The sequence below is a fragment of the Schistocerca nitens genome, chromosome 1 (assembly GCF_023898315.1).
Source record: "Schistocerca nitens isolate TAMUIC-IGC-003100 chromosome 1, iqSchNite1.1, whole genome shotgun sequence".
In the NCBI taxonomy this organism is placed as follows: domain Eukaryota; kingdom Metazoa; phylum Arthropoda; class Insecta; order Orthoptera; family Acrididae; genus Schistocerca; species Schistocerca nitens.
In genome coordinates this window covers 929,540,857-929,567,443 of record NC_064614.1, presented here as the reverse complement: position 1 = coordinate 929,567,443, position 26,587 = coordinate 929,540,857, and the positions used below count along the sequence as shown (strand labels likewise).

The 26,587-nt window shown below is 40.5% G+C and overlaps 1 protein-coding gene across 1 annotated transcript in view; it reads left to right on the top strand.

Moving 5' to 3' along the window:
* The window catches only part of LOC126193291 (uncharacterized), a 75,010-nt gene that overhangs the window by 7,843 nt on the left and 40,580 nt on the right, over positions 1-26,587 (top strand). Inside the window, exon 2 of the mRNA XM_049932675.1 lies at positions 5,641-5,829. Coding sequence (XP_049788632.1) covers positions 5,747-5,829 — 83 coding nt within the window. The 5' untranslated portion in view covers positions 5,641-5,746. The remainder of the gene's footprint in view (positions 1-5,640; positions 5,830-26,587) is intronic.

Sequence of the window (26,587 nt, the reverse complement as noted above, 5' to 3'; positions counted from 1 at the left end):
CACCCTTTGTTGCAATATGCTTGGGACAACAGTACATTTTCAGGCAGACAAACTTTCGAAATTACAGTAGTTACAATTTTCAACAACAGATGGCGCTGCAAGTAATGTGAAAGATATAGAAGACAACGCAGTCTGTGGGTGCGCCATTCTGTACGTCGTCTTTCTGCTGTAAGCGTGTGCTGTTCACAATGTGCAAGTGTGCTGTAGACAACATGGTTTATTCCTTAGAACAGAGGATTTTTCTGGTGTTGGAATTCCACCGCCTAGAACACAGTGTTGTTGCAACAAGACGAAGTTTTCAACGGAGGTTTAATGTAACCAAAGGACCGAAAAGCGATGCAATAAAGGATCTGTTTGAAAAATTTCAACGGACTGGGAACGTGACGGATGAACGTGCTGGAAAGGTAGGGCGACCGCGTACGGCAACCACAGAGGGCAACGCGCAGCTAGTGCAGCAGGTGATCCAATAGCGGCCTCTGGTTTCCGTTCGCCGTGTTGCAGCTGCGGTCCAAATGACGCCAATGTCCACGTATCGTCTCATGCACCAGAGTTTACACCTCTATCCATACAAAATTCAAACGCGGCAACCCCTCAGCGCCGCTACCATTGCTGCACGAGAGACATTCGCTAACGATATAGTGCACAGGATTGATGACAGCGATATGCATGTGGGCAGCATTTGGTTTACTGACGAAGCTTATTTTTACCTGGACGGCTTCGTCAATAAACAGAACTGGCGCATATGGGGAACCGAAAAGCCCCATGTTGCAGTCCCATCGTCCCTGCATCCTCAAAAAGTACTGGTCTGGGCCGCCATTTCTTCCAAAGGAATCATTGGCCCATTTTTCAGATCTGAAATGATTACTGCAGCACGCTATCTGCACATTCTTCGTGAATTTGTGGCGGTACAAACTGCCTTAGACGACACTGCGAACACCTCGTGGTTTATGCAAGATGGCAAGATGGTGCCCGGCCACATCGCACGGCCAACGTCTTTAATTTCCTGAATGAATATTTCGATGATCGTGTGATTGCTTTGGGCTATCCGAAACATACAGGAGGCGGCGTGGATTGGCCTCCCTATTCGCCAGACATGAACCCCTGTGACTTCTTTCTGTGGGGACACTTGAAAGACCAGGTGTACCGCCAGAATCCAGAAACAATTGAACAGCTGAAGCAGTACATCTCATCTGCATGTGAAGCCATTCCGCCAGACACGTTGTCAAAGGTTTCGGGTAATTTCATTCAGAGACTACGCCATATTATTGCTACGCATGGTGGATATGTGGAAAATATCGTACTATAGAGTTTCCCAGACTGCAGCGCCATCTGTTGTTGAAAATTGTAACTACTGCAATTTCGAAAGTTTGTCTGCCTGCAAATGTACTGTTGTCCCAAGCATATTGCAACAAACGGGTTATTTCTATCGCTGCTCGTTTAGTTTTTATTGCTGTTTCAAATATACCGGTCATTTTTGAAACACCCTGTATATGGACAATCAGAAGACAACAATGAAGAAATAGGCACTCTCAGCCATATTTTACCACTGTTCAGGGAACAAAAATCAAGTGGCAGATACCCTTTACAAAACAAATGAAAAGTACAGTGCTTTTCCAGGTATTTTAATACATTACTTCAAAATAGTACGGAGTACCACATTAAGAGAAATAAAACACATGGAAATTATTGAGAGCCTAAAGAAGCACCAAAAGCAGTACAAATAGTTGCTAGGACAAGCAAAACCCAAATCAATAAATGAGGTTTTAAAATGAAAGCAACAAGGGGTATCCAGTAATTAGCACTTAGAGGGGCAACAGGAAAATTCACACACATACACAGAACAAATGACATAATGTGGAGGAGATAAAAAAGTTTTGCCAACAACTTATGCTATAGATACCACTGAAAAATTTAAAACATGGAAATAATAGCTAAAGAAGTCAATATACCATAGAGGTAGATAAACTAAGCTACTCTGTGTGCTTGAATCCAGTAACTAAATGGGGAGTGGCAAAGGTTATAAAAGAGCTAAAAATAACAAAGTCTGTTGCTATGATGAAATGTCAGATTATCTAATCAGGCAGATGGTGATAGAATTTAATCACACCATTACTGGATGCTGTTCACCCAAGTAAATTAAGGCACTGCCTGTGGGGAAAAAAGAGGAAGTTGAGCCTCTAACAGACCAGTACCTCTTAAACCAAACTTTTCAGAAACATTAGAATTGCTCATTGTCATCAAATCCTGATCCTGGAAATCATAATTTAATAACTCCAACAAAGCAAGTGTACCATAAGTGAAATCAACAGGTGCAGCAGTTTTGACAGACTTTATTCTGCAGTCCTTGGATAAAAGAAAGACAGCATTTTGGAGTATCTGTGACTTATCTAAATCATATGACACAGTTAACCACACAATACTACTGAAGTTAAACAATGGAAACTAATAATCCTACTGAAGTAAATAGATAATGCTCATGTTTCTGGGCATGCACCAGGCTGGAAAACAATATCTTAGCAACAGGAGACAATACATAACCACTGAAAAGTTATTTATTTAGATCCCATAATCCAATACAGTGAGACATTTGCATGGATGTAGGACATGTCAGATTATTACAAATTATACAAAAGAAACACACAAAAAACCCTCTCGTTAGAGGATATATAGGTATAAGGCAAAATACACATTAATAGGTGTAGACAAAATTACACTTAAAAATGTTAAAATAAAGGTAGATCTTAATAGCTACACAAAAGACATAGTAATGTTAACAGTTATTTCAACTATTATAATGCATAATAGTACATCAGATTTAATTAAAAGAAAAATCAATTACAGTTAACACAATTGAAATATTCTTCAACTGAATAAAAGGAATTATCTATTAAATAGTGTCTGAACCATTGTTTAAATTTGGGAAGCTCATGGACAAGTGATTTTAGTGATGGTAGAAGAGCACTGAACGCCTTGTAGCTCATGCAGTGGGCTTCTTTTTTCTTCGATACTAAGTTTTTTAAATTCATAATGGGGTCCATCTTCCTCCTGGTATTGTGGGCATGGTTTTGTATAGTTGCTCATTTGCACCAAGGAAACATAACAGGGAGTGTATATATTGACATGTTGTTGTCGGTATCCCTAATGTTCTAAAAACGTTTCTACAAGAATGTCTAGGATGTACTCCGCTCAGATCCTAATAACTTTCTTTTGGGCAATGAATATTTTTTTGGAAAGTGGCTGGGAAGTAACTAAAATAAGTAGTTTTTCAGTTTTTGTGGTGTCTGAGTCATAGACAATGTAAGTAATATGAATAGCGAATGTTGCTGAGCTGAGTTTCTTGAGAAGTTGTAAAATATGTTCAAACCATTTTAGATAGATGTCAATGTGTACACTCAGGAATTTGGATGATTCAACTTGTGGTAACTCATAACCATTACATTTAATGCTTATTTGATCTTCTACTTTTTAATTACTTGTAAATGAACAAACTGTGTCTCGTTAATATAACCCATTATTTTCAAACCAATTAAGTACTTCATTAAAGACAATATTGGTCGATTCCTCAAGATTGTGATTAGGAGTTTTGTTGATGAGGATGGAGGTGTTATCAGCGAAAAGAGTAAAATGAGTTTTAAAGCTAGTACTGAAGGGAAACTCATTGATGAAGATGAGGAAGAGAAGTGGGCCAATACAGAGCCCTGCAGAACACCACAGCTGTAGAGCTCCAGCTAGATGACACAGAATGCAACTCAGAGTCATTCAACATGACCATCTACTTTCGTCCAGTTGGGTAGGATTTAATCCATGAGCCAGCTGGTCGACTAATATCATAATATTCAGTCTTTGCTAAGAGGATTTCATAGTTAACAGTATTAAAGGCGTCAGAAAAGTCACAGAAGATGCCAACAGGAAATATTTATTACTAAAAGACTAAGATTTGATTGGTGAAGGAGAAAATAACTTGTTCTGTTGGTACACCTTGTTGGAATCCAAACTGGCTACTGTATTCTTATAATGAATGAGGTCATCAGTAAGTCTTTTGTGAACCAATTTCTCAAGAATTTTGGATAAGGTTGTTAAAAGGCAGATAGGCTGATGGTTGGTAATGTCAGTTTTATCACCCTTTTTAAAGAGACATTTGACAGTAGCATACTTCAGTCTCTTAGGAACAATCCTGTGCTGGACAGATTCACTGAATATGTAGCCCAGCATTTTGCATTTTGGCTTATAGCATTCCTTCAGTAATATTGAAGAGATACCATCAATTCCAACAGAATTCTTGCTTCTCAATTTTATGTATTGTGACAGGAAACTTTTTAATCTGCTTGGTTTTTTTATTAATAACTTTTTGAAATAATAAAATGGCTTCATTAACAGCGCATGTTTTTCCAGTTTGGGCTGCTGATGCCAAAATGCAGTTGTTAAAAATGTTGATAATTGTTTCAACATTTTCATGAACGGCATCGTTTGTTTTAATTTCTATAGTGTTTTCTGCAGCAGGGGTTTTACCTGTTTTCCTTTTGATTATGTCCCATAATGTTTTAATTTTATTATTAGAGATATCAATTTCTGATTTTGTAAAAATGCCCTTTGCCCTTCTTAGAACTTTTATTCATTTTCTAGATCATAACCGGATTTGAGCGAGGCATACAGATTCCTTTTCTTTCTGCAGGAGGTTTTGATGGCCAAAGTTAACCAGTTTTTATTAGAGTAGGTCCCACATTTGGATTTGGCGGTCCTTTTGGGAAAAGCTGCTTCGAATAGGCAGATAAATACATTTAGAAAAGCATTACACGTGCCATTAACATTGTCAAAGAGCTCAAACTGGTCCCAGTCAACTTCTTGAAGGGAATTACAAAAGATATTTATAGATCGTGTTTATTACTCTGAAAGTTTTACTGCAGGAATTATTCTTACTAAGAGGGCTAACACCTTCAATTGAAAGTAGCTGACCATCATGGCCTGAGGGCCTATTTAATATAAGTTTTACAGGTGTGTTTGGATTTCTGCTTTTGTCTAAGAAGATGTCAATTAGACTCATGGAATTAACTGTGACTCTAGTGGTAAACTGGATTTTAGTTTCCTGGCAAGCATCCATATAATGTAGTAGTCTGTGCCATTACACAGTTTTGCTTATACATTCCTATACTTTTAATCTTTGAATGTACTGTAATATAAGAGTCATTCGTTCAGAGCATCTTTGGGTATTATATTACACTTGTGTTTTGTATTGATATATAGTTGTAAAATGACACATTCTTTGAAAAACAATCTTGATACAGCTATGGACTCTGGCAGAAGTTGTGTGAACTATCTGTTCAGTATTAAGTTATATGATGATGATCTAGGAAGCTGAAAGCCAGTTCATAATGAACTATTAAATAAACATTATTGTGAAACGTTAATGCTTTGTGTTCAAGTTTTTAACAAAGGAATTACATATTTTATTTTATTTTGTGCGCTGAAAACTATAATATGTATTTGTGTACCTGCTTATTAGAAGTGTATACAAAATATTGTAAAGTTTTGTATATTTTCTACAATGTTCTTATTGTAAAACTTGACATGTCTCCTATACATCAAATCAAATGATTTGAACTTTGTATGTAAAGAGATGAATAAAATCACATTTCTTTTCAGCACAAAAACTCAGCTGGGATATCCACACAGGGAAATTATGTGACAGACTAGCAAGCGTCACATATCTCCTGTACAAGCTGAGAACTGGTGTGATTAAAGAACTCCAATGATCTGTGAACTGAGGGGAAATATGCTAGCAATCCTGTATACAGGTCAACACAAGGAGAGGCATTCCAAAGTTCGAAGCAGGTAGGGCTGAGCTTTTGGGTTAACTTATCCACAGTTAGGTGCCACCTCAGTTTATTAATCATTTGAATGTACAGAACCTTCACACATGGAGTCTCATCCAGTATGCCCATTCATCTCTATTTCTGGTACCTGTAAGTCTTTTGGATTTATTTGGAATTGCATACTATGAATATTTGTAAGATTAATGCTGAAGTTAAAGGCTGTGAACCACTTGTAAGCCTGTTAAATTATTCCTGTAACTGTGTACACAGCCTTTATGAAATACTTGTGTCATCAATAAACACCATATTTTTTGAAAAGGCTTCAATGTCCTACATAAATCATATATGTAGACAGAGAACAGCAGTTGGCAAAGCACCATTTTCAGTATTTCCCCACTCTGGATTGAATCTTGTTCCTGTTGAGCTATTTGCTGATCTGACACTCTGATTTCTGTTGTTAAGATAAGACTCCATCTGTACATCTACATATATAATCTGCAAACCACTGTGAGGTGCATGGCAGAGAGTATGCCCCATTGTAACATTTATTTGGGTTTCTTCGTGTTCCATTCATGTATGGAGCATGGGAAGAATGATTGTTTGAATGCCTTTAATCATGCAGTAATTATCTGAATCTTATCCTCATGATCTGTGTGGGAGCGATATGTAGGGAGCTGCAGTATGTCCCTAGAGTAATCATTTAAAGCTGGTTCTCGAAACTTTGTTAATAAACTTTCTCAAGATAGCTTACATATTTCTTCAAGAGTCTGCCATTTCAGTTCCTTCATTATCTCTGTAAAGCTCTCCAATGGATTAAACAAACCTGTGACCAGTCAAGCTGACCTTCTCTGTATAAGTTCAATATTCCCTGTTAGTCCTATCTTGTATGGGCCCCTCACACTTGAGCAGTGTTCTAGGATGGGTCTCATGAGTGATTTGTAAGCAATATCTTTAGTAGACTGATTGCACTTATCCAATATTCTACCAATAAACTGAAGGCTACCACATACTTTAACCACAACTGAACCTATGTGATCACATCAGTTCATATCCCTGCAGAGTGTTACACCCAGGTATTTGTACAAGTTAATCGATTCCAACAGTGACTCATTGGTATTACAGTCACAGGATACTATGTTTTTTCATTTTGTGCGGTGCAGAATTTTACATTTATGAACATTTAGAGCAAGTTACCAAATCTTTGTACCATGTTGAAATCTTATCAAGATGTGACTGAATATTTATGCAGCTTCTCCCAGACAGTACTTCATTATAGATAACTGCATCATTTGCTAAGAGTCTGATTTTACAATTAACATTGTCTGCAAGGTCATTAATATACAACATGAACAGCAAGGATCCCAACACAGTTCCCTGGGGCACACTCAAAGTTACTTTTGTATCTGATGAAGACTCTCCATGCTGATCCTCCCTACCAAAAAGTCCCCAATTCAGTTACAAATTTCACTTGATACTCCATACAATTGTACTTTTGACAATAAGTGTAAATGCAGTACTGGGTTAAATGCTTTTTGGAAATCAAGAAGCACTGCATCTACCTGGTTGCCTTGATCCAAAGCTTTCAGTATGTCATGTGAGAAAAGTGCATGTTGGGTTTCACACAGTTGATGTATTCGAAAACCATGCTGGTTGGCGCTGAGAAGGTCATTCTGTTCAAGATACCTCATTATGTTTGAGCTCAGAATATGTTCTAACATTCTACAACAAATAGATGTCACGGATACTGGGCCGTAGTTTTGTGGATCACTTCCACTATCCTTCTTGTAGATGGGTGTGACCTGTGCCTTTTTTTGAAGAACTGGACATGTTTTTTTCTTGGAGGGATCTACAATAGATTACAGTGAGAAGAGGGGCTAACTGAGCCACAACTTCAGTATAGAATCTGACAGGGATTCCATTGGGGCCTGGAGCTTTGTTCAATTTTAATGATTTCAGCTGTTTCTCAACAGCACTGACTTTAATGTCATTCCTTTTCGTTTTCTTTAGAAGAATTTTATGACCTACACAACGACCGTGACAAGATCAAAGATGATGCTACTACGGTAACTTTTCTTGTTTAATTCTACTGGAACTGCGTTCATGAGACCATATATTACTTTATCAATATACAAGCCCTTGCAGAAGCCAGACTGAGCTCCTGTTAAAATTTTATTCTCAGAAAAGTAGTTCCATATTCTGTTGTAGCTGTTGTCTAAAAACAAACTGAAGACACAACAAGGATAGACATGGCTTCATATTTAGAGGTTGTGGTGTCAATAGTTCGTATCGACCACGAAACTTAATATCTGTGAACTCTAAGTGCTCTGTTGAGCCTCCATCTTAACTTTATTTTAGTCACTTCTTTGATATACTTCATTCTGTACAGATGCAGTCTCAAGTGTAAATATATATCAGCTATGTGGGAAAAATATATCCAAAAATAAAGATGATGTGACTTACCAAACGAAAGCGCTGGCACATCGATAGACACACAAACAAACACAAACATACACACAAAATTCAAGCTTTCGCAACAAACTGTTGCCTCATCAGGAAAGAGGGAAGAAGAGGGAAAGACGAAAGGATGTGGGTTTTAAGGGAGAGGGTAAGGAGTCATTCCAATCCCGGGAGTGGAAAGACTTACCTTGGGGGAAAAAAGGACGGGTAAACACTCGCACACACACACATATCCATCCACACATATACAGACACAAGCAGACATATTTGTCTGCTTGTGTCTGTATATGTGTGGATGGATATGTGTGTGTGTGCGAGTGTTTACCCGTCCTTTTTTTCCCCCTAAGGTAAGTCTTTCCGCTCCCGGGATTGGAATGACTCTTTACCCTCTCCCTTATAACCCACATCCTTTCGTCTTTCCCTCTCCTTCCCTCTTTCCTGATGAGGCAACAGTTTGTTGCGAAAGCTTGAATTTTGTGTGTATGTTTGTGTGTCTATCGACGTGCCAGAGCTTTCGTTTGGTAAGTCACATCATCTTTGTTTTTAGATATATATATCAGCTACGACATATATGGGAATTAAGTTTTCTATATCCCGATTACCGATTCCGTTCCCATAGTGGTGACTCCGCAGTTTGTTCATGTTTTGTGCCTTCTGCACTGGTGTTTATGCAACAGGTTATATGCACTATGCAATGAGCACGCCAAACAATGCCTTGTTCGAAGATGTGGAAGGACAACTCCACTCACAGAGTTTTGTCGTTTCTTCACCAATGGTGTGTTCATCATTTATGCACAGTGATTTGCATTCTCAGTCAACACCATGTGCTAACCTCATTAGTTTTCAATGGTTGACAACTATGCCGTTAGAATGAACAATGGACTCAGGCTTCGCGTCACTGGATTATGCCCATCCGACAGTGAAATGTGAACTGAACAATATTTCAAATTGTGTCTCTTCAAATCAAGTGTTTCAAGAACAAAGTTATCTCCATTCGAACACGTGTTTAGCCAGCCATTGGCATGCTACATCAGTTACTGTTGGGCCGTGTGCAATGCCGCCATTACTACAAACTGCGCCGGATCTGTTCTGCGCACATGGTGTTCCAATTGTGTCTAATTTACATGCACAATTCAGTGTCTCACTTAACATGGACCCCTTACCTCATGTCAGTGGCCCACCACATGCACTACAGGCATGTTATGCATCAGATAGTTTCCACGCGGGTGGCGATCTCAACCTCCCCCCCCCCCCCCTACCCCACCCCACTTGCGGGGTTCCCCGTTTCCAGTCGCTTAACCGTCTGCCACTCCCACAGCACTGCCTGTGTCTGCCGCGCCGATCTCTTGCCCTGTTCCGGAAGTGGGTTGTTCCCATCCAGCACTCGTCACTCATGATCCAGGTTGCAAGCACCCCTCGTGTGCTGTCCATCCGCCTGTTTCCATGGTACCATCCGTGCCTGACACGCCTTGTCTTCATGACACACAGTCAACTATGCCAGCTACCGCTACTACGGATTCACTCGCCTGGTTTAAAAACGGGCCTACCGCGCTGGCCTCTGACCTAACCTCAGTTCAGCTGCTACCCCAGGAGACAACGAAGCCACCGTCGTCACTCCCTCCTGGCCACCTGCCAAAGCTACCGCCCTTATACGAGGACAATCCGGCATCGTGGTTCGCACTCGTCGAGCATCTGTTCGAGTTACATCATGTGTCTGATGACAACCCTAAGTTTCTCAGCCTCGTCACACACCTCCACGACCAATCAGATTTGATGTGTGACCTTACTCCTTTCGCCAACCGACTACGCCAAAATACGAGCTTGCAAAGAAGACTATAATGGAATGACTTGCCTGTTCGCCACAAGAGTTAATAATCAAGATTCTCTATGAGGATCACCTCGGGGAACGCACCCCCTCACAACTCTGGCGCCACCTTTGATTGCTCGTGAACGAGCATACCATGCCTGACGCCATGCTATGGGCTGTATGGTCTGCCAAACTACAACCGATCTACAGATCCATCTGTTACCACACTCGTTTGAGTCCATCAGCTCCCGCCTATGCATCGCTGACCAGTTGTATTTGCTGCTGCGGCAACATCAGCCAGTTCATTCCACACCGGCCGTCGGCACAGCCACCCCCACATACCGACCTTCGGCCAGCAGAGGCAGGGCTCGCTCCGCTGTCACCCCATCTACTTCTCCTGGCAGCATCGGCTCACTCTCTCCACTGTTTGAGCACTCCAGGATCGCCCACGCACCTTACGTACCGGTCTATTTACTGGAACAAATCAAGGAGGGCAAGCCGCCCCCGCTGTTGCAGTCTCCACCTCCTTCTGCTGGTACCACAAAGTGTTTGGCAATGACGCCAAGAAGTGCAGGTTGCCATGCCAACACCCAAACGCTGATCGCAGGAACTAAGAGATGCCGAATCCTGCGGGGAACCTAACAGGCATCCTCTTACATTACACTCTGTTCACTCGACCACCCGGCCGAGTGGTCGTCTCTATGTGACTGACATTGCATCAGGTCTAGCTTTTCTGGTCGACACAGGTGCTAACTTGTTGATCATACCTAATTTGATGTCTCCACCCACTTCTTTACAGTCGAAGTCACTCCTACAAGCTGTCAATGCATCGACGTTACCTACCTCAGTAAAGGTTACGGTGACCCCATCTCCTTCTCTATGTTTTCTGTAGATGTTATACACTGCCGACATCAATGAACCAATCCTTGGTATAGATTTTTTGTCTCATTACGAACTATCTCCGAACGTCATACAGGGTGCTCCACCATTGTACGAACACTCACATACTGTGCACCCGCACCTATGTCCAACACTCTGTTTCCACTGCAACATACGATATCATATACGAGTGCTCCATTCTCGCGGGCAACATTGTGACCTGCATTACTGACCTACTATCAGGATACAACTCAGCGATGCAACTCTGCCAGGACAATGAGAAGCTGAAACAACACATCGCATCCACTTACAGCGAGCTCGTTGCGGCTCATACCTCGCTTCTGCAATTGCAGTCCATGGTGCTGCCACCTAAACAAGATTGCTCAGCCAAGCCTAGCTCGAACTCTCACCAGGTTAGTCCACAAACTTTACTTGTGTGTGAAGTTCTAACCCCACCGTCGCGCTTGCCTCATCCAGTGCCATGTGTTTCAAACAGTGCTGCTAATGATGGTTGCGCAAGCGTTGCGACCACACCCACCTCTCAGGCAGCTACCATGTGTGTTAATAAACATTCCCCCTCTCTCACTCACCGGCCACATGACCCAGCGGCCATTGTGGCCCCATGTGCGATGTCAGCACTGCTCTCGCCCGTGCCAGCAGTCCAGTGTAAGGTTAACAGCAGACAGCCGCTGCCTGCTCCCCTTCACTTGGCACTGCGCGCGCACCCACCCCCTACACACAAGTGCACACCTTGCTCCCGAAAGAGACATGTGACTTTCGTGCTACCTTTCCCCACTCGCGCTGACGGCTATGCCTTGTCGCACCTTACTCGTCCAAGGACTCGGCACCAGGATGTTAACCAATCACATGTGCAGTTCTCAGTTTCTTCCGTCACTGATGGAATGACACACAAGATAGTTACCACTGCCGGCGCTCCTATTAGGCATAAGGTTCGACGCCTCAACCCCATCAAGTTGGGCATGGCCCGGCAGCAAATTAATGAACTTTTGGCGGCAGGTATTTTGCAACCTTCAGACAGCAGCTGGTCTTCACCAATCCACCTTGTCCCCAAACACGATGGATCTGTTTGAATGTGGGGCGATTACAGGTGCTTAAACGCTTGTACCATCTTGGACAATTACCCAGTGCCGAACATCAATTACTTCACTTATATGTTATCTGGTGCCACGATTTTCAGTGTTATTGACTGTAAGTGCAGCTACCACCATATTCCCGTGGCGCCGGAAGACATTCCTAAGACAGTTATTATCACGCCGCTCGGTTTATTTCAATACCACTTCATGCCGTTCGGCCTAAAGAACGTGGCGCGAACATGGCAATGTTTCATTGACTCTATCTTGCGACAGTTCGAGTTTTGCTTTGCTTATCTGGACGACATTCTTGTTTGCAGCAGCTCAGCAGAGGAACATGGAAATCATCTGGCTACGGTCCTTCAGACCTTGAACTCCAACGGTGTCGAGGTCAACAAAGACAAGTTTCAGTTGCGCCAGGCATCAGTCTCCTTCCTAGGTTACACCGTCTCCACTGACGGAATACAGCCTCCCAAATCTCGTGTGCAGGCTATCACGTCTCTGCCGCCCCTGGCTACTTACAAAGAGCTATGCTGTTTCCTCAGCACCATCAATTACTATTGTCGCCATCTGCCTTCCACCGCCACTGTTTAGGCATCCCATGATGGACGTGCTATCAGGCAAACAAACTTCCAGTATCAAACCCATCTCATGGACTGATCCAATGTTAGAGGTCTTCAAGGCTCTGAAGACTTCCTTAGCTCACGCTATGACACTCGCCCAACCTGACCTCTCGGCCGAGATATTCATCACTACGGATGCCAGCGACATCATGGTGGGGGCAGTGTTGCAACAACACGAGGGGGACACAGTTTCTCCCCTCCTTTTCTTCTCCAAAAAACTATCTATGGCTCAGAGAAAATATTCTACATTCGATAGGGAGCTCCTTGCTGTTTACGAGGCAATCAAACATTTCTGCCCCGATGTCGAGGGAAGCTCGTTTTTCGATCACTATCACCACCGATCAGGGTCAACAGTTTGAATGCTCCCTTTTCACCATCCTCTGCAATATCTGTGGTATTAAAAAAATACACACTGCCACCTATCACCCACAAAGCCGCATGGTTTGGTGGAAAGACGGCACCACACCCTCTAGATGGCCCTTTGATGCCATGATTGTCTCTGGTTGGAAGCTCTCCTGTGGGTGCTACTTGGTCTATACTCGACCTATAAACCTGACCTACAGCGGACTATATCTGAATTTGTTTTCGTAGAAAATATGGTCCTACCGGGGGAACTTATTCTTCCCCAGTTTAGTGAGCATCTTGCCCCCCTCACCAGTTTTCATTAGTCGGATGTGCACGCATTTTCAACAAACGCGTTTGGATCTCCCCATCAGTCACTCACTGCCTGAGACTTATGTTCCCACCGCACTCTCCGACTGTTCCCATCTCATGCTGTGTGATGATGCGGTTAGGCAACCTCTTCGACCTCCTTATCTGGCCCCTACAAGGTCTTGTGTCGTGGGCACACGACTTTTGATATCATGATAAAAGACCACACACAGACAGTTTCTCTGCATCACCTGAAACTGGCTTTCAATGACCCTGATGGTCTCACAACACTGCAGTTGGACTCTGCAGACGATCCATCCTTGATCGATAATGAAGATGTGCTCCCATCAACCTCACCGCACACTTCCTACACTGAAGACTGTATGCCACTGTTTGCTGGTTTCCCGACCTTGCCCCTGTTTCACCCTGCGCAGGTTTCGCACCCTCACCTCCAACGTCGGAGGCACACACACACCTACTATTAGTTTGTCCTTTAGCGTGCCACCACACTGAGTGAACGATGTTTCTATAGTTGCCTTTGACGACTGAGTGCTCATTCTTTTGATAGATGCCGAGGTCCTGCCATCGAATGGTCCCTTACATGTCAACATTGCACACAACCTCAACACTCCCACGTGAGTGTGACCAAGCATCTCTACATGCTTTCATTTCTACAGATGGCTTGATCTACTTAAGGGTCACACATGTCTCCACCACTCCATCGACTGCCCCGCTCACTTACTCCCAGGCCAGCTGCCGTCTCAACTGGCCACGGTGGCTGACTGACTACAAAGTGGAACTGCCTCTCACCGCTCCGCCTGCAAAACCTACCTCGTTTGAGATGGAAGTACCTGTGGTGCGCCTGCCTACGCGCATGATTTCCACTGACGTCGATGCCCACTCACCCTCGCATTTGCACATGTGTAGTATTCCGTACTTGGGGGGGAGGGGGGGGGGGGTTGGTATCGATAGTTCGTATCGACCACAAAACTTAATATGAACTATAAGTGCCCTATCGAGCCTCCATCTTAACTTTATTTTAGTTAGTTCTGTGATATACTTCATTCTGTACAGATGCAGTGTCAAGTGTAAATATATACGAGCTACAACATACATGGGAATTAAGTTCTCTATATCCCGATTACCGATCCCGTTCCCATAAGGTAAATTGTTATTTTTTTTTCATGTCAACTTTATTTTTGTTTCTGATTTTCTTCTGGACCTACTATATATTTCAGAATTTTATTGAGTTTGAAATGTATGAATGTAATGTACTGAATGGTTATAATTAGTGTTCCAAGTACTGCAGTGTGGGATTTATACCTTGCAGGACACTGAAATATCACAAGTATTCTCTCATGGATTCTTCTGTCACTTCTTGCTTCTTGATAGAACAGTTCCATATTTAATACTGAACAACAAGTGAATGGTTTTTGTTCCACTGACTTGTTAGTTATCATCTTATTGGGCCATATTCAGAAAACACCTGAATAGCACCTGTGCGGGACACTATTTCTTAGGTAACTAAATCTTATAAGCAAAGATACAATCCACTTGCACAGAGCACCAAACCTGTTTCTTAATGTTGTACATTACACTTTATGCAATGGACAATATTAACAGGAATAAATAATTAAACTACACAATATTACAGTATTACAGGTTGTAAAGGGACACCATCCTCTAGCATTATCTTTCTTTAACAGAAATAGTCGAAACCAAAAAATATTTTTGAATCTTGTACAGATGAACATTATCTCAGATGATTAACTAAATGAATTTCATATGATTCTGTACATGATGTATCACATTTCAAGGTAAAATGTATAAAAAGAAATTAATTTGTTACAATCAATATGTACTAACTCTGTATGTAGAGCTAAAATTATTATTCTTTTAGATAAATTTGAAATTACGAAATATCTGACGTACTTAAAATTCCTATTATTAATTGCACAATCTGATGATATTTATGCCTGTTGATGCTTTTGAAACAAATCAGTCTTTATGAAGGGACTAAAAATTTACTGGTTGTGTGGGAGGGTAAGACTACAATTGTGGGCATCATCTGGGATCAGTTGACTGATAACGAAGTTTTGTCTGTTGCAGTAGAAGAAGGGACAGTGATTTGTGTCAATTGCAGTTTATATGACAGTCCAATCACTCAAAGAAAGAAGACTGAGAGCTGCCCAACAAAGCAGTATCAACAGTGATGAGATACTACCAACAATGACAGACTGGATCAATTGAAAGAGGGCTTTACAACTATGACGAGGGACAACAAAAAGAAAATATAAGTACAAACTATATCTAAAAACAAAGATGATGTGACTTACCAAACGAAAGTGCTGGCAGGTCGATAGACACACAAATATACACACGAAATTCAAGATTTCGCAACAAACAGTTGCTTCATCAGGAAAGAGGGAAGGAGAGGGAAAGACGAAAGGATGTGGGTTTTAAGGGAGAGGGTAAGGAGTCATTCCAATCCTGGGAGCGGAAAGGGGGAAAAGAGGACAGGTATACACTCACGCACACACACACACATCCATCCGCATATACACAGACACAAGCAGACATTTGTAAAGGCAAAGAGATTTGGCAATGGAGCAATGGAGGTCCACAGTTTTGGGGTGAAGAAAAACAATAAGTACAGGACCCCCAAATTTACACTTGCAATTAGACAATAATAAGAGTGTTAATAATGTGGCAAAGGTATCTGAAGTTGAACAGGAGGGTCATCAGATTTATCATTTATGTTTTGATCAAAAGTTTTGGGGAACTATGTTTAATTATAGTGAAGTAGGTACTAATCACAAACCAGAATGTGAGACTAACGAGAATTTGGATACAGTATGTACTAATGATACTACTGTATTTACTCGACTCTAAGCCGCACTTTTTTCTGGTTTTTGTAATCCAAAAAAACCACCTGCGGCTTAGAATCGAGTGCAAAGTAAGCGGAAGTTCTGAAAAATGTTGGTAGGTGCTGCCACAACCAACTTCTGCTGTTGAATATATGTATCTCTACACAGGCATTCTTTGCAGCCACAAAGATAAATAATGGTGCCAAAACCTCTGCGTCAGTAAATACATTTTAAAAAAGCTAGAAGACGAGCTTTTTTATCTGCCCCGAGTTTCGACCACTACATTTTATACATTATCCAACGAAGTAAATAGAAATTCCGTATTATTCATCTTCGAATTTAGTGGCCTTTCAAATATTCGTAGCAACAAAATAAATTTCTCAACACAAAATTCCAACAATGCACAAGAATTTAGGATTGTTGCACGAATTGATATGCTGTGGCTCATTAGGATTTCATGTAGCGCACCTAGTGCTTCGTGGAATTTTGTGAAGTGCTTGTAGTTGTTAGTGAACCATAATGAAGCGCTTTCATTATAGTGCCAAATTCAAGAGTTGAGTTATTTCTTTTGCGGAACAAAGCTCTAATTGTGCAGCAGGTCTGCGATACAGGATTGATGACAGCAAAGCCAGGCGATGGCATCTGCAGATAGACACATTATGTGAATGTTCAAGTAGCAGGAAAGCATTTAGTGGGCCAAAGTGAGGGCGATATCATGCACTAGAAGTGATTTTAAATGAATCTGTTAAGGAACAGCGTCAGAAATTCCTGCCTGTGAACGCCAAAATTTTAAAAATTAAGGCACATGAAATTGCTAAAGAGCAAAAAGTTGAAAATTTGAGGCTAGTCACAGCTGGATTGGTCTGTTTATGAAGCGCTGGGGTTTTTCACTTCAGAGGCGAACTTCAGTTGCACAGAAGCTGCCAAAATATTATGAAGAAAAACATGTGGAATTTCAGCGCTTCATAATTAGACGGTGCACAGAAAAGCAATATCTTCTTGGTCAGATAGGAAACGCTGACCCAACTCCCATATATTTTGACATGTCGTAAATTATACGGTTGACAGCAAAGGAAAGAAATACATAAGTGTTGTTACATCAGGGGGTGAAAAACAGGGATTGTCTGGCATGCTTGCTTGCACAGCAGATGGACATAAATTACCCCCACTCATAGTTTTCAAGCGAAAGACTTTACCGAAATCGGAAGTGTGTCCAAAAACTGTAATTGTACAAGCAAACGAAACTGGGTGGTTTTCGAATGACATGGTGCTGGAATGGATTAGGCATGTGTGGAATTGTCGTCCTGGCGCAATGCTTGGTTTACACAGTCTGTTGGTTTTAGATCCATATGCAGGCCATACAACACCTGCAGTTAAACGAAAATTAGAGAAAAGCAAAACGGACTTGGCAGTAATTCCTGGCAGGATGACATCAATTCTGCAACCACTTGGTGTCTGTTTGAATAAACCATTTAAGGGCAAGTTTAAACACATGTGCACAGACTGGCTTTCGAAAAGTGACAGACAACTGACACCAACAGGATGTGTAAAACGCGGAAGTTTGTCACAAGTGTGCCAATGGATTTATAATACATGGAAGTGTGTTCCAAATCAGACTGTGCAACAAGCATTTAAAAAATGTTTGATATCCAATGCACTAGATGGTATGGAGGATGATTCTCTGTATGAAGAAATGAGCAACAAAGAATCGAGTGATAGTGATTCAAAATCATGTTAGACATTTTAAACATTTCGTATAAGATGTATTACAAACCTAATAAAATTTTGTTTTAAATTTCAGCTTTTAATTTCTAAGCTATTTTCATTCTTATTTTATAAGTATTGCTACTCTGCATTGCACAGGATAGGCAAGTGTGGAGAGCTGCATCAAACCAGTCTACAGACTGAAGACAACAACACACTCTGCATTTGAAGTCATCACTAAAAATCTACTACGAAAATCCGACTGGCAGGACTGTTTGGGATGTACGTCAATATGGCCAACTCTATGTTCTGAATTTTTTCCTACCTGTGACAAGAGATGGTTGTTAATAGGAACTTTTATGAATCGTGAATCACATGCAGTATTCTCTTCACCATAAGAATAATACGAATGTAAACATTATGCCATGTATTCTTTCGTGTTAGCTGCTATTTCATTTAAATCCTGTCTGCCTAATAAACTGCAAAACTAGAGTGAGACAACAGCAAACACGGAAGAATATACATATCACGTCATGTTTTTATTCGTATTATTCTTATGCTGAATAGTGATACAGTCAGAAATGAAGCATGGCAACTGACTAGATTTTTGAATCTAAGATGACTAATTTCTGTGCAGAATTTAATGTACTAAAGAGGCATCTGCAAAGATTTTCAAATGGAGAAAAATTTTCACTAAATTCTCATTCAGAACATTTTCTATCATACGCAGTCTATTATTTGGTTCTTGTTGATCATTATCAAAGAACGCAGTAGTGTAAGTAACAACGGATAGCAGTCACTTGCCATTGTTTAACTAATGAGACAATTCCTCTCTTTTTTTTATTGTAAACAGCGGTAGCGCGCACAAAAGCAAGCCATGCCGCGAGCGGCGACAGGTCGTAAACACTCATTGTCAGACTGCGACAAGCAATGCATGACACAGTACAATAATGCATTTTCAGCTTAGAGTGATGTAAACACCTATAACAAAGAGAACAGCACTTATCAGATCAAAGCAAAATAAGGAATCAATCCAAACCAGACCAAGCAGGAGAAAAAGGAAGGGTACCTGTATAAATACAGACGGAGCCCCTGACGCATAGCAATGGCTACCTGGTAAAGCTTAACTGCTAAGCTTACGACTCGAACCAAACTACTGTAGCTGTATCTTCATCCATTCAACCTAAATTGTGTCTCATGTTACAATGGACCAACTTTGTTTCGATTTGGAGGTGCGGCCTAAAACTTTTCTCTCCCCTTAAATTTCAAGTCTCAAATTTCAGGTGCGGCATAGATTTGGGAAATTTTTTTTCCTTGATTTCGAGCCTAATTATTCAGGTGTGGCTTAGAGTCGAGTAAATATGGTAATGATTTCTTCTCTAGGTCAGAAACCATTGTTATTGATGTATGTAAAATGGGTGATGACTGTTTGGATCTGAATTAAGTGGTATTTTTGATATAGATGTGAATGAGAGCCATGAAATAACTAAGGTTGGTAAGTCTGAGACTGGTAGCTTATTGAAAATGAATGTAGATGAGTTGTGTGACTTTGATGGAGATGAGGCTTGTTAATAATGATGTTCATGAAGTAGTTTGGGAAGAATATGATGATGATAATGATGATGATGATGATGATCAGTATCAGGTATTTGTGGAGGTTAAGATTAATGAAGTTTCAGAGTTATCTGTGAATACAGGTAAGGTATGTGATGATGTAAGTGAGAGTCCAGTCAAAGCAGTTTTTTATTAACATCATGCAAACTAATTATCCAAACAGTAAAGGTGAGTTATCTGTAAGCCTAGAGAATAAAGGTGAAAACTTTTTGAAATTTGTATGTGACCAAATTGATGATAACATAGATACATGTGTGTTCTGGAATAAGATAGCTGTGGTTAGTCAATATTTGCATCCAGGCTGGTGGAATGAAGTGAAAGAAGATCTAAGCAATAAGTGTAATGTTGACAGTAATATATTTTTTGCACCTTCTGTAATAAATGATATTAGTCATGCTGTGGAACCCATTCAGTGTGCTCAGTGTACACCTGACATGTGTAACCAAACTAATGCTATGATACCAATAAAGTTGATAAAACCCTGTAAAAACAGTGTGGATATAACATTTAATGAAATTGAAAGTGATCTTTTACATGAAGTGTCTAATAGCAGAGATGATGATTCAGATTTTGGATGTCCTTATAGGATTGGTCAGTGGGAAGGGAAATGTTTGATTGATACAGGTAGCCATATTTGTGGCATAAAATTTAAAGACAAAATCAAGCATAGTAAGAATTTTGTAGAAATGCCCATTACATGTGTAAAGATAAGAGGAGCTACTGGTAAGCAAAGAAAATATGTAAAATGTTAAGTACTGTTAATGTTTAATGTAGAGGATATGACCTATGAACATGAATGCATAATGATCTCTACTCCAGAAGAAAATACACATTATCTCTGTAGATTTATAAGACTATATAATTGGGTTTTGTTTGTCACGAATTTAGTATGTAAGATGATGTGATTTTTTAAAGGTCTGTCTTCTCTTTTGACTGATTTAAAATCTATGATACACTATATAATTATGTTCTGTAATAAACGTGGGCTTTAGAATTTGATACATATCTGCCATGAGACTGTATGAGTAGATCCTTTTGCAATTTTGAAATGGAACAATTTTCATAATTTATACTGTAAAAATTAGGAACAGTGTCTTAGTATATCTGTGTGTATCACCTTGTTAGTTCATTTTTTTCATTGCATTTAACTCCGATTATTGATGTTTCATACATGAACACTTTTTAATCACACCTGGCATAAATCCCATATAACTGACTTTGAAAAATAAATAGGAAGAATATATCTTGTGTGATGTGAAGAAGGTACTGAACAGTATATTTAGAACACAAAACAATGTTTCAGGATTTGATGTGAATACTAAATACACTCCTGGAAATTGAAATAAGAACACCGTGAATTCATTGTCCCAGGAAGGGAAAACTTTATTGACACATTCCTGGGGTCAGATACATCACATGATCACACTGACAGAACCACAGGCACATAGACACAGGCAACAGAGCATGCACAATGTCGGCACTAGTACAGTGTATATCCACCTTTCGCAGCAATGCAGGCTGCTATTCTCCCATGGAGACGATCATAGAGATGCTGGATGTAGTCCTGTGGAACAGCTTGCCATGCCATTTCCACCTGGCGCCTCAGTTGGACCAGCGTTCGTGCTGGACGTGCAGACCGCGTGAGACGACGCTTCATCCAGTCCCAAACATGCTCAATGGGGGACAGATCCAGAGATCTTGCTGGCCAGGGTAGTTGACTTACACCTTCTAGAGCACGTTGGGTGGCACGGGATACATGCGGACATGCATTGTCCTGTTGGAACAGCAAGTTCCCTTGCCGGTCTAGGAATGGTAGAACGATGGGTTCGATGACGGTTTGGATGTACCGTGCACTATTCAGTGTCCCCTCGACGATCACCAGTGGTGTACGGCCAGTGTAGGAGATCGCTCCCCATACCATGATGCCGGGTGTTGGCCCTGTGTGCCTCGGTCGTATGCAGTCCTGATTGTGGCGCTCACCTGCACGGCGCCAAACACGCATACGACCATCATTGGCACCAAGGCAGAAGCGACTCTCATCGCTGAAGACGACACGTCTCCATTCGTCCCTCCATTCACGCCTGTCGCGACACCACTGGAGGCGGGCTGCACGATGTTGGGGCGTGAGCAGAAGACGGCCTAACGGTGTGCGGGACCGTAGCCCAGCTTCATGGAGACGGTTGCGAATGGTCCTCGCCGATACCCCAGGAGCAACAGTGTCCCTAATTTGCTGGGAAGTGGCGGTGCGGTCCCCTACGGCACTGCGTAGGATCCTACGGTCTTGGCGTGCATCCGTGCATCGCTGCGGTCCGGTCCCAGGTCAACGGGCACGTGCACCTTCCGCCGACCACTGGCGACAACATCGATGTACTGTGGAGACCTCACGCCCCACGTGTTGAGAAATTCGGCGGTACGTCCACCCGGCCTCCCGCATGCCCACTATATGCCCTCGCTCAAAGTCCGTCAACTGCACATACGGTTCACATCCACGCTGTCGCGGCATGCTACCAGTGTTAAAGACTGCGATGGAGCTCCGTATGCCACGGCAAACTGGCTGACACTGACGGCGGCGGTGCACAAATGCTGCGCAGCTAGCGTCATTCGACGGCCAACACCGCGGTTCCTGGTGTGTCCGCTGTGCCGTGCGTGTGATCATTGCTTGTACAGCCCTCTTGCAGTGTCCGGAGCAAGTATGGTGGGTCTGACACACCGGTGTCAATGTGTTCTTTTTTCCATTTCCAGGAGTGTAGGAAGTTACTAATCCACTGGAGCATGTGGTAAGAACTCTAGGGAGGAAACTAAAAGATATGGGTGACTGCTGCATGGCTGTACACTGCTGGACCAGTCAACTTGCAAGAGGTCATAGATGCTGGGTAATGTAATCAAGCATCTGTCAACTTCATCAGTGTTGTGACTGATATTTGTGAATTGTTAGCCAAGACTGCTAAAGACAGTGTTATTTCACACAAATGAATGTTTTTCAAGTAGGGGATTGACTTTCCAATACATAATTTAACTTTAAATCAGTATGTATTTTTTTATCAATTGTAAATGAATCAGAAGGTCTCTATGTAAGTAGGTTAGTTTGTATGGACAATTAGCAAATAGTGTGGAAGACATTTACTTGTAAACAATATAACAAGATTAAAATCAGTCAAAAACTGAATAAATCTGTATCACTCACAAGAATCAAAAAATAGAAGAACTTGACTCAGTCAGGTTCCTGGGAATAAAATTAGACAGAACTTTGAGTTGGACTTCTCATATAGAATATCTAGCAAATAAATTAAACAGCCTTGCATTTGCAGTGAAAATTTTAGCCTGTGCCACTGATATGGCCACCAGGAAAATAGCATATTATAGCTACTTTGAATCAGTTACTCGATATAGCATAATTTTTTGGCGAAACTCAGGAAACATTTAAAGAATTTTGAAGTTGCAAAAGAGAATCATTCGCAACATATGCTCTGCACGACTGAGGGCATCATGTCGACCATTATTTGAAGACCTAAAAATATTCACTGTCCCCTCTTTATACATCTTTGAGGTGGTTCTTTTCATACACAGCAGAGCTGAACTATTAAAAAAAAACATTTTGAACACTCATATGACACAAGACATAAAGAAAACTTTATGCTCACCTCTTATCACTTAAAACTGCATGCTCAGACTCCTCAGTATCTAGCCATGAAAATTAACAACACAATAAAAGGGTGTGATATAATGAATATGAGGGAAAATATTTTAAAAAGCAAATTACATGATTTTGTAATTATGATTTCATGAAGATTTCATGAAGGATGAAGTGATACATTGAGCTGGATCCCTAAAATGAAATAAAAATTTATGATAGTTATAGTAGATGTAAATACTGTAAGTTTGACAAATTTTAAGTAAGTAAATTCTCCACAAAGTATTATTGTAGGTGTGACAAAATTTTAAATAAGAAAACTGCAACCCTGACGTGTCTCCTGTACATCAGAGTTATGTTCTGAAATTGTGTACATTATGAGATGAATAAGACACATTACACATAGATGTATACATGTCTGCTTTCATACACTGATTTTGACCAGCAAGCTATTCAATCATGTGACCATTCAGAGCTACTTATGAGTCTGTTTACCAGTATTTTTCCTGGGTATTGCAATATTGTATCTTATTGGTTTCGAGTTGTGGACAGAGTTATGCTTAACTCTGTTTTGGGTAACCGTGGTCATCGCAAATGTGTGTGTATACTCAAGAAGAGTACTGATTGAGGCTAGATGCTTCTTACAATTACTCTTTGCATATAATTGAACTTATTGATATGATTATGAAATTTATTCATTTTGTTGTGTTGAATTATTTTTTGATGGTTTGTACCTAGTGTAGTTTGGATTCATGGGTCAATCCCCACATCGTAAACTTAGGCCCTAATATTTTTTTTCATTATTTGTTCTTTCATGAGTCAACATGCCCTTAAATACTCTGGTTTTTGTATTATATGCCTCCTCATGGTTGAGTATATTCTTCTGGTCTGTACTCATCTTGAGTTTTTCAAGTCGGCACACTCGTCGTACACTTATGCTCTGAAGTTTTTCTCTTCCCTTTTGAAGATTTTAAAGGTTTGATTTTATGGATGTAAACTTACAATTTGTAATTCTAGTAATTTACCTTGTCTCTCTATTTATTTCTATAGTTTAGTAGTGTAATGTTGTAGTTTTGACCTTGTGTCAATTGTCTTGTGACTGTATGTTCCACAGTTCTGAAAAACTGAATGCCATATCCTGATATATGTATAGGTTATGACTTGTGTAGCAGATATTTTTCTTATGTTTTCTGTGATATATTATGTATAAGATACTTCTATACATCTGTAATCTAACTTTTCTGAAGGCCATATCCTGATACGAATATATGTATAGGTTATGACTTGTCTAGCAGATATTTTTCTTACGGTTTCTGTGATATGTATAAGATACTTCTATACATCTGTAATCTAACTTTTGGCATCATTTTGTACACAGTTTGGCAATCCTTATAGTCTGTCACAAAATATTATAAACACACTGCTTCTAAATTTTGTGAAGAGGATATTGTAAAGGGGCACCATCCTCTGGCATTACTTTTCTTTAACAGAAATAGTCAAAACTAAAAAAAATATTTTCGAATCTTTTATAGGTGAACATTACCTCAAATGTTTAACTAAATGAATTTCATATGATTTTGTATATGACGTATCACATTTCAGGCTAAAATGTATAAAAAGAAATTAATTTTTTACAATCGATATGTACCAACTCTGTATGCAGAGCTAAAATTATTCTTCTTTTGGATATATTTGAAATTACAAAATATCTGATGTACTTAAAATTCCTATTATTAATTGCACAATCTGACAATATTTATTAAATTTATTTCTGGATTCATTTACAAAATAATGATATAAATCGGTGAAGATTTTTCTTTTGTCAAGAAAGTTTGTAAACTCTTTGGAGTATTGTTAGTACCACAGAATGTAGGAGTAGTGGGCATGCCTCTGATGGAATTGGACATGTTTTATGTTTGGCAACAAGAATGTAAATTTCTGTTTTATGGAAGTGGAGATTGTAAAGTCAGAGTGATATAGAAGAATGTGACATAATAAAAAACAAGTGCAAACAGAAAACATACAACAGGCTTACTTAAATTACAATGAAATGAACACCCTTGGCTGCTTACAGACATTGACATACGTCAATGGGCACAGATGAAAATGTGTGCACCTACCGGGACTCGAACCCGGAATCTCCTGCTTACATGGCAGACGCTCTATCCATCTGACCCACCGAGGATAGCGCGACTGCAAGGATTTATCTCTGGCATGCCTCCTGTTTTGAAGTCAGTACACTGTTTGCCATTTGGTGATACTAGTTGTTGTTGTTGTTGTTGTTGTTGTTGTTGGTTTTTTTTTTTTTTTTTTTTTTTTTTTTTTGAAGTGACTGTTGGTGTGAATGGTTAAGAAGTTTGAAGTTTTCCATGTGAAGCACAATGGCTATTGAGAAGAAAGATCATACACTGCTGATAAAGTTGTTTTATCCGAATGGAAACAATAGCAGCACTGCATTGCAGGAATATAGTTGATAGTAACAGTTGCGGGCAGAGAGGACCAGCATCAACAAATGGGCTAAAGCATATGATCAAGAAATTTGAAGAAACAGGTGAATTAGGGTGTGCAGCAGGAAGAGGGAGATGACCTGTTCCCGTGGCCGTTGTTTATGAAGTTGCTGTAGCTACATCTGACTGTGCAGGGTTGCCTTAAATTCTGCAGCCAATGCTCAAACTGTGTCACGGGAATTGTCTCTTCTTTGGTCAGCAGTTCAAAAGATTTTGCAGCACATATGGCTGGGAATATTCTTTGGATGAATGATGTACAGTTTACTCTGCATGGTGCAATGAATGCACAGAACTGTTGCATATGTGGTTCTGCTCCGCCACATGTTGTGTAGAAACTTGTTTGACTATGTGGTGTGGTTTCACAAGCTCCTTCATTCCCAATCAAACTTTCTTTGAAGAGATGACACTTTGCAGAACTGTTAGGTAAACAGTGACATATGAATGTTATAAGGGCCTCACTATGCAATGTGTAATTCCAGCTTTGCAAGAACACAGCTGTGTCCACAACAAAATTTTCATGCAGGATGTTTCAACACCATATGTTGCTTTCTAGCTGAAAATTTGCTTTAAGAAGCCTTTGGTAATGACTGCATCATCTCTAGGCAATTTCAAGGTGTGTGGACTTCCAGTTTCACTGACCTAAATCCATGTGACTTCCGGTTGTGCGGATATCTCAAAGATCGTGTCTATCAGGGATGTATCTGGAGTCCTTCTGTTCTGAAGGACAGCATACGGTGATATATTACTGTGATTCTTTATGCTGTGAGCAACTGTAGAGCATGGCATGTTATGGATGTAGCATGTTGCTTAGTTGGGAGATGGTACTGAACATGTATTGTACTGAACACATATTGTAACTTGTGAACATGTCCTAATAAACATGGAAATCAATCATTATCATGTGTCTGATCATTCCTCCCCTTTTCCTGTACCCACACTGCATTCT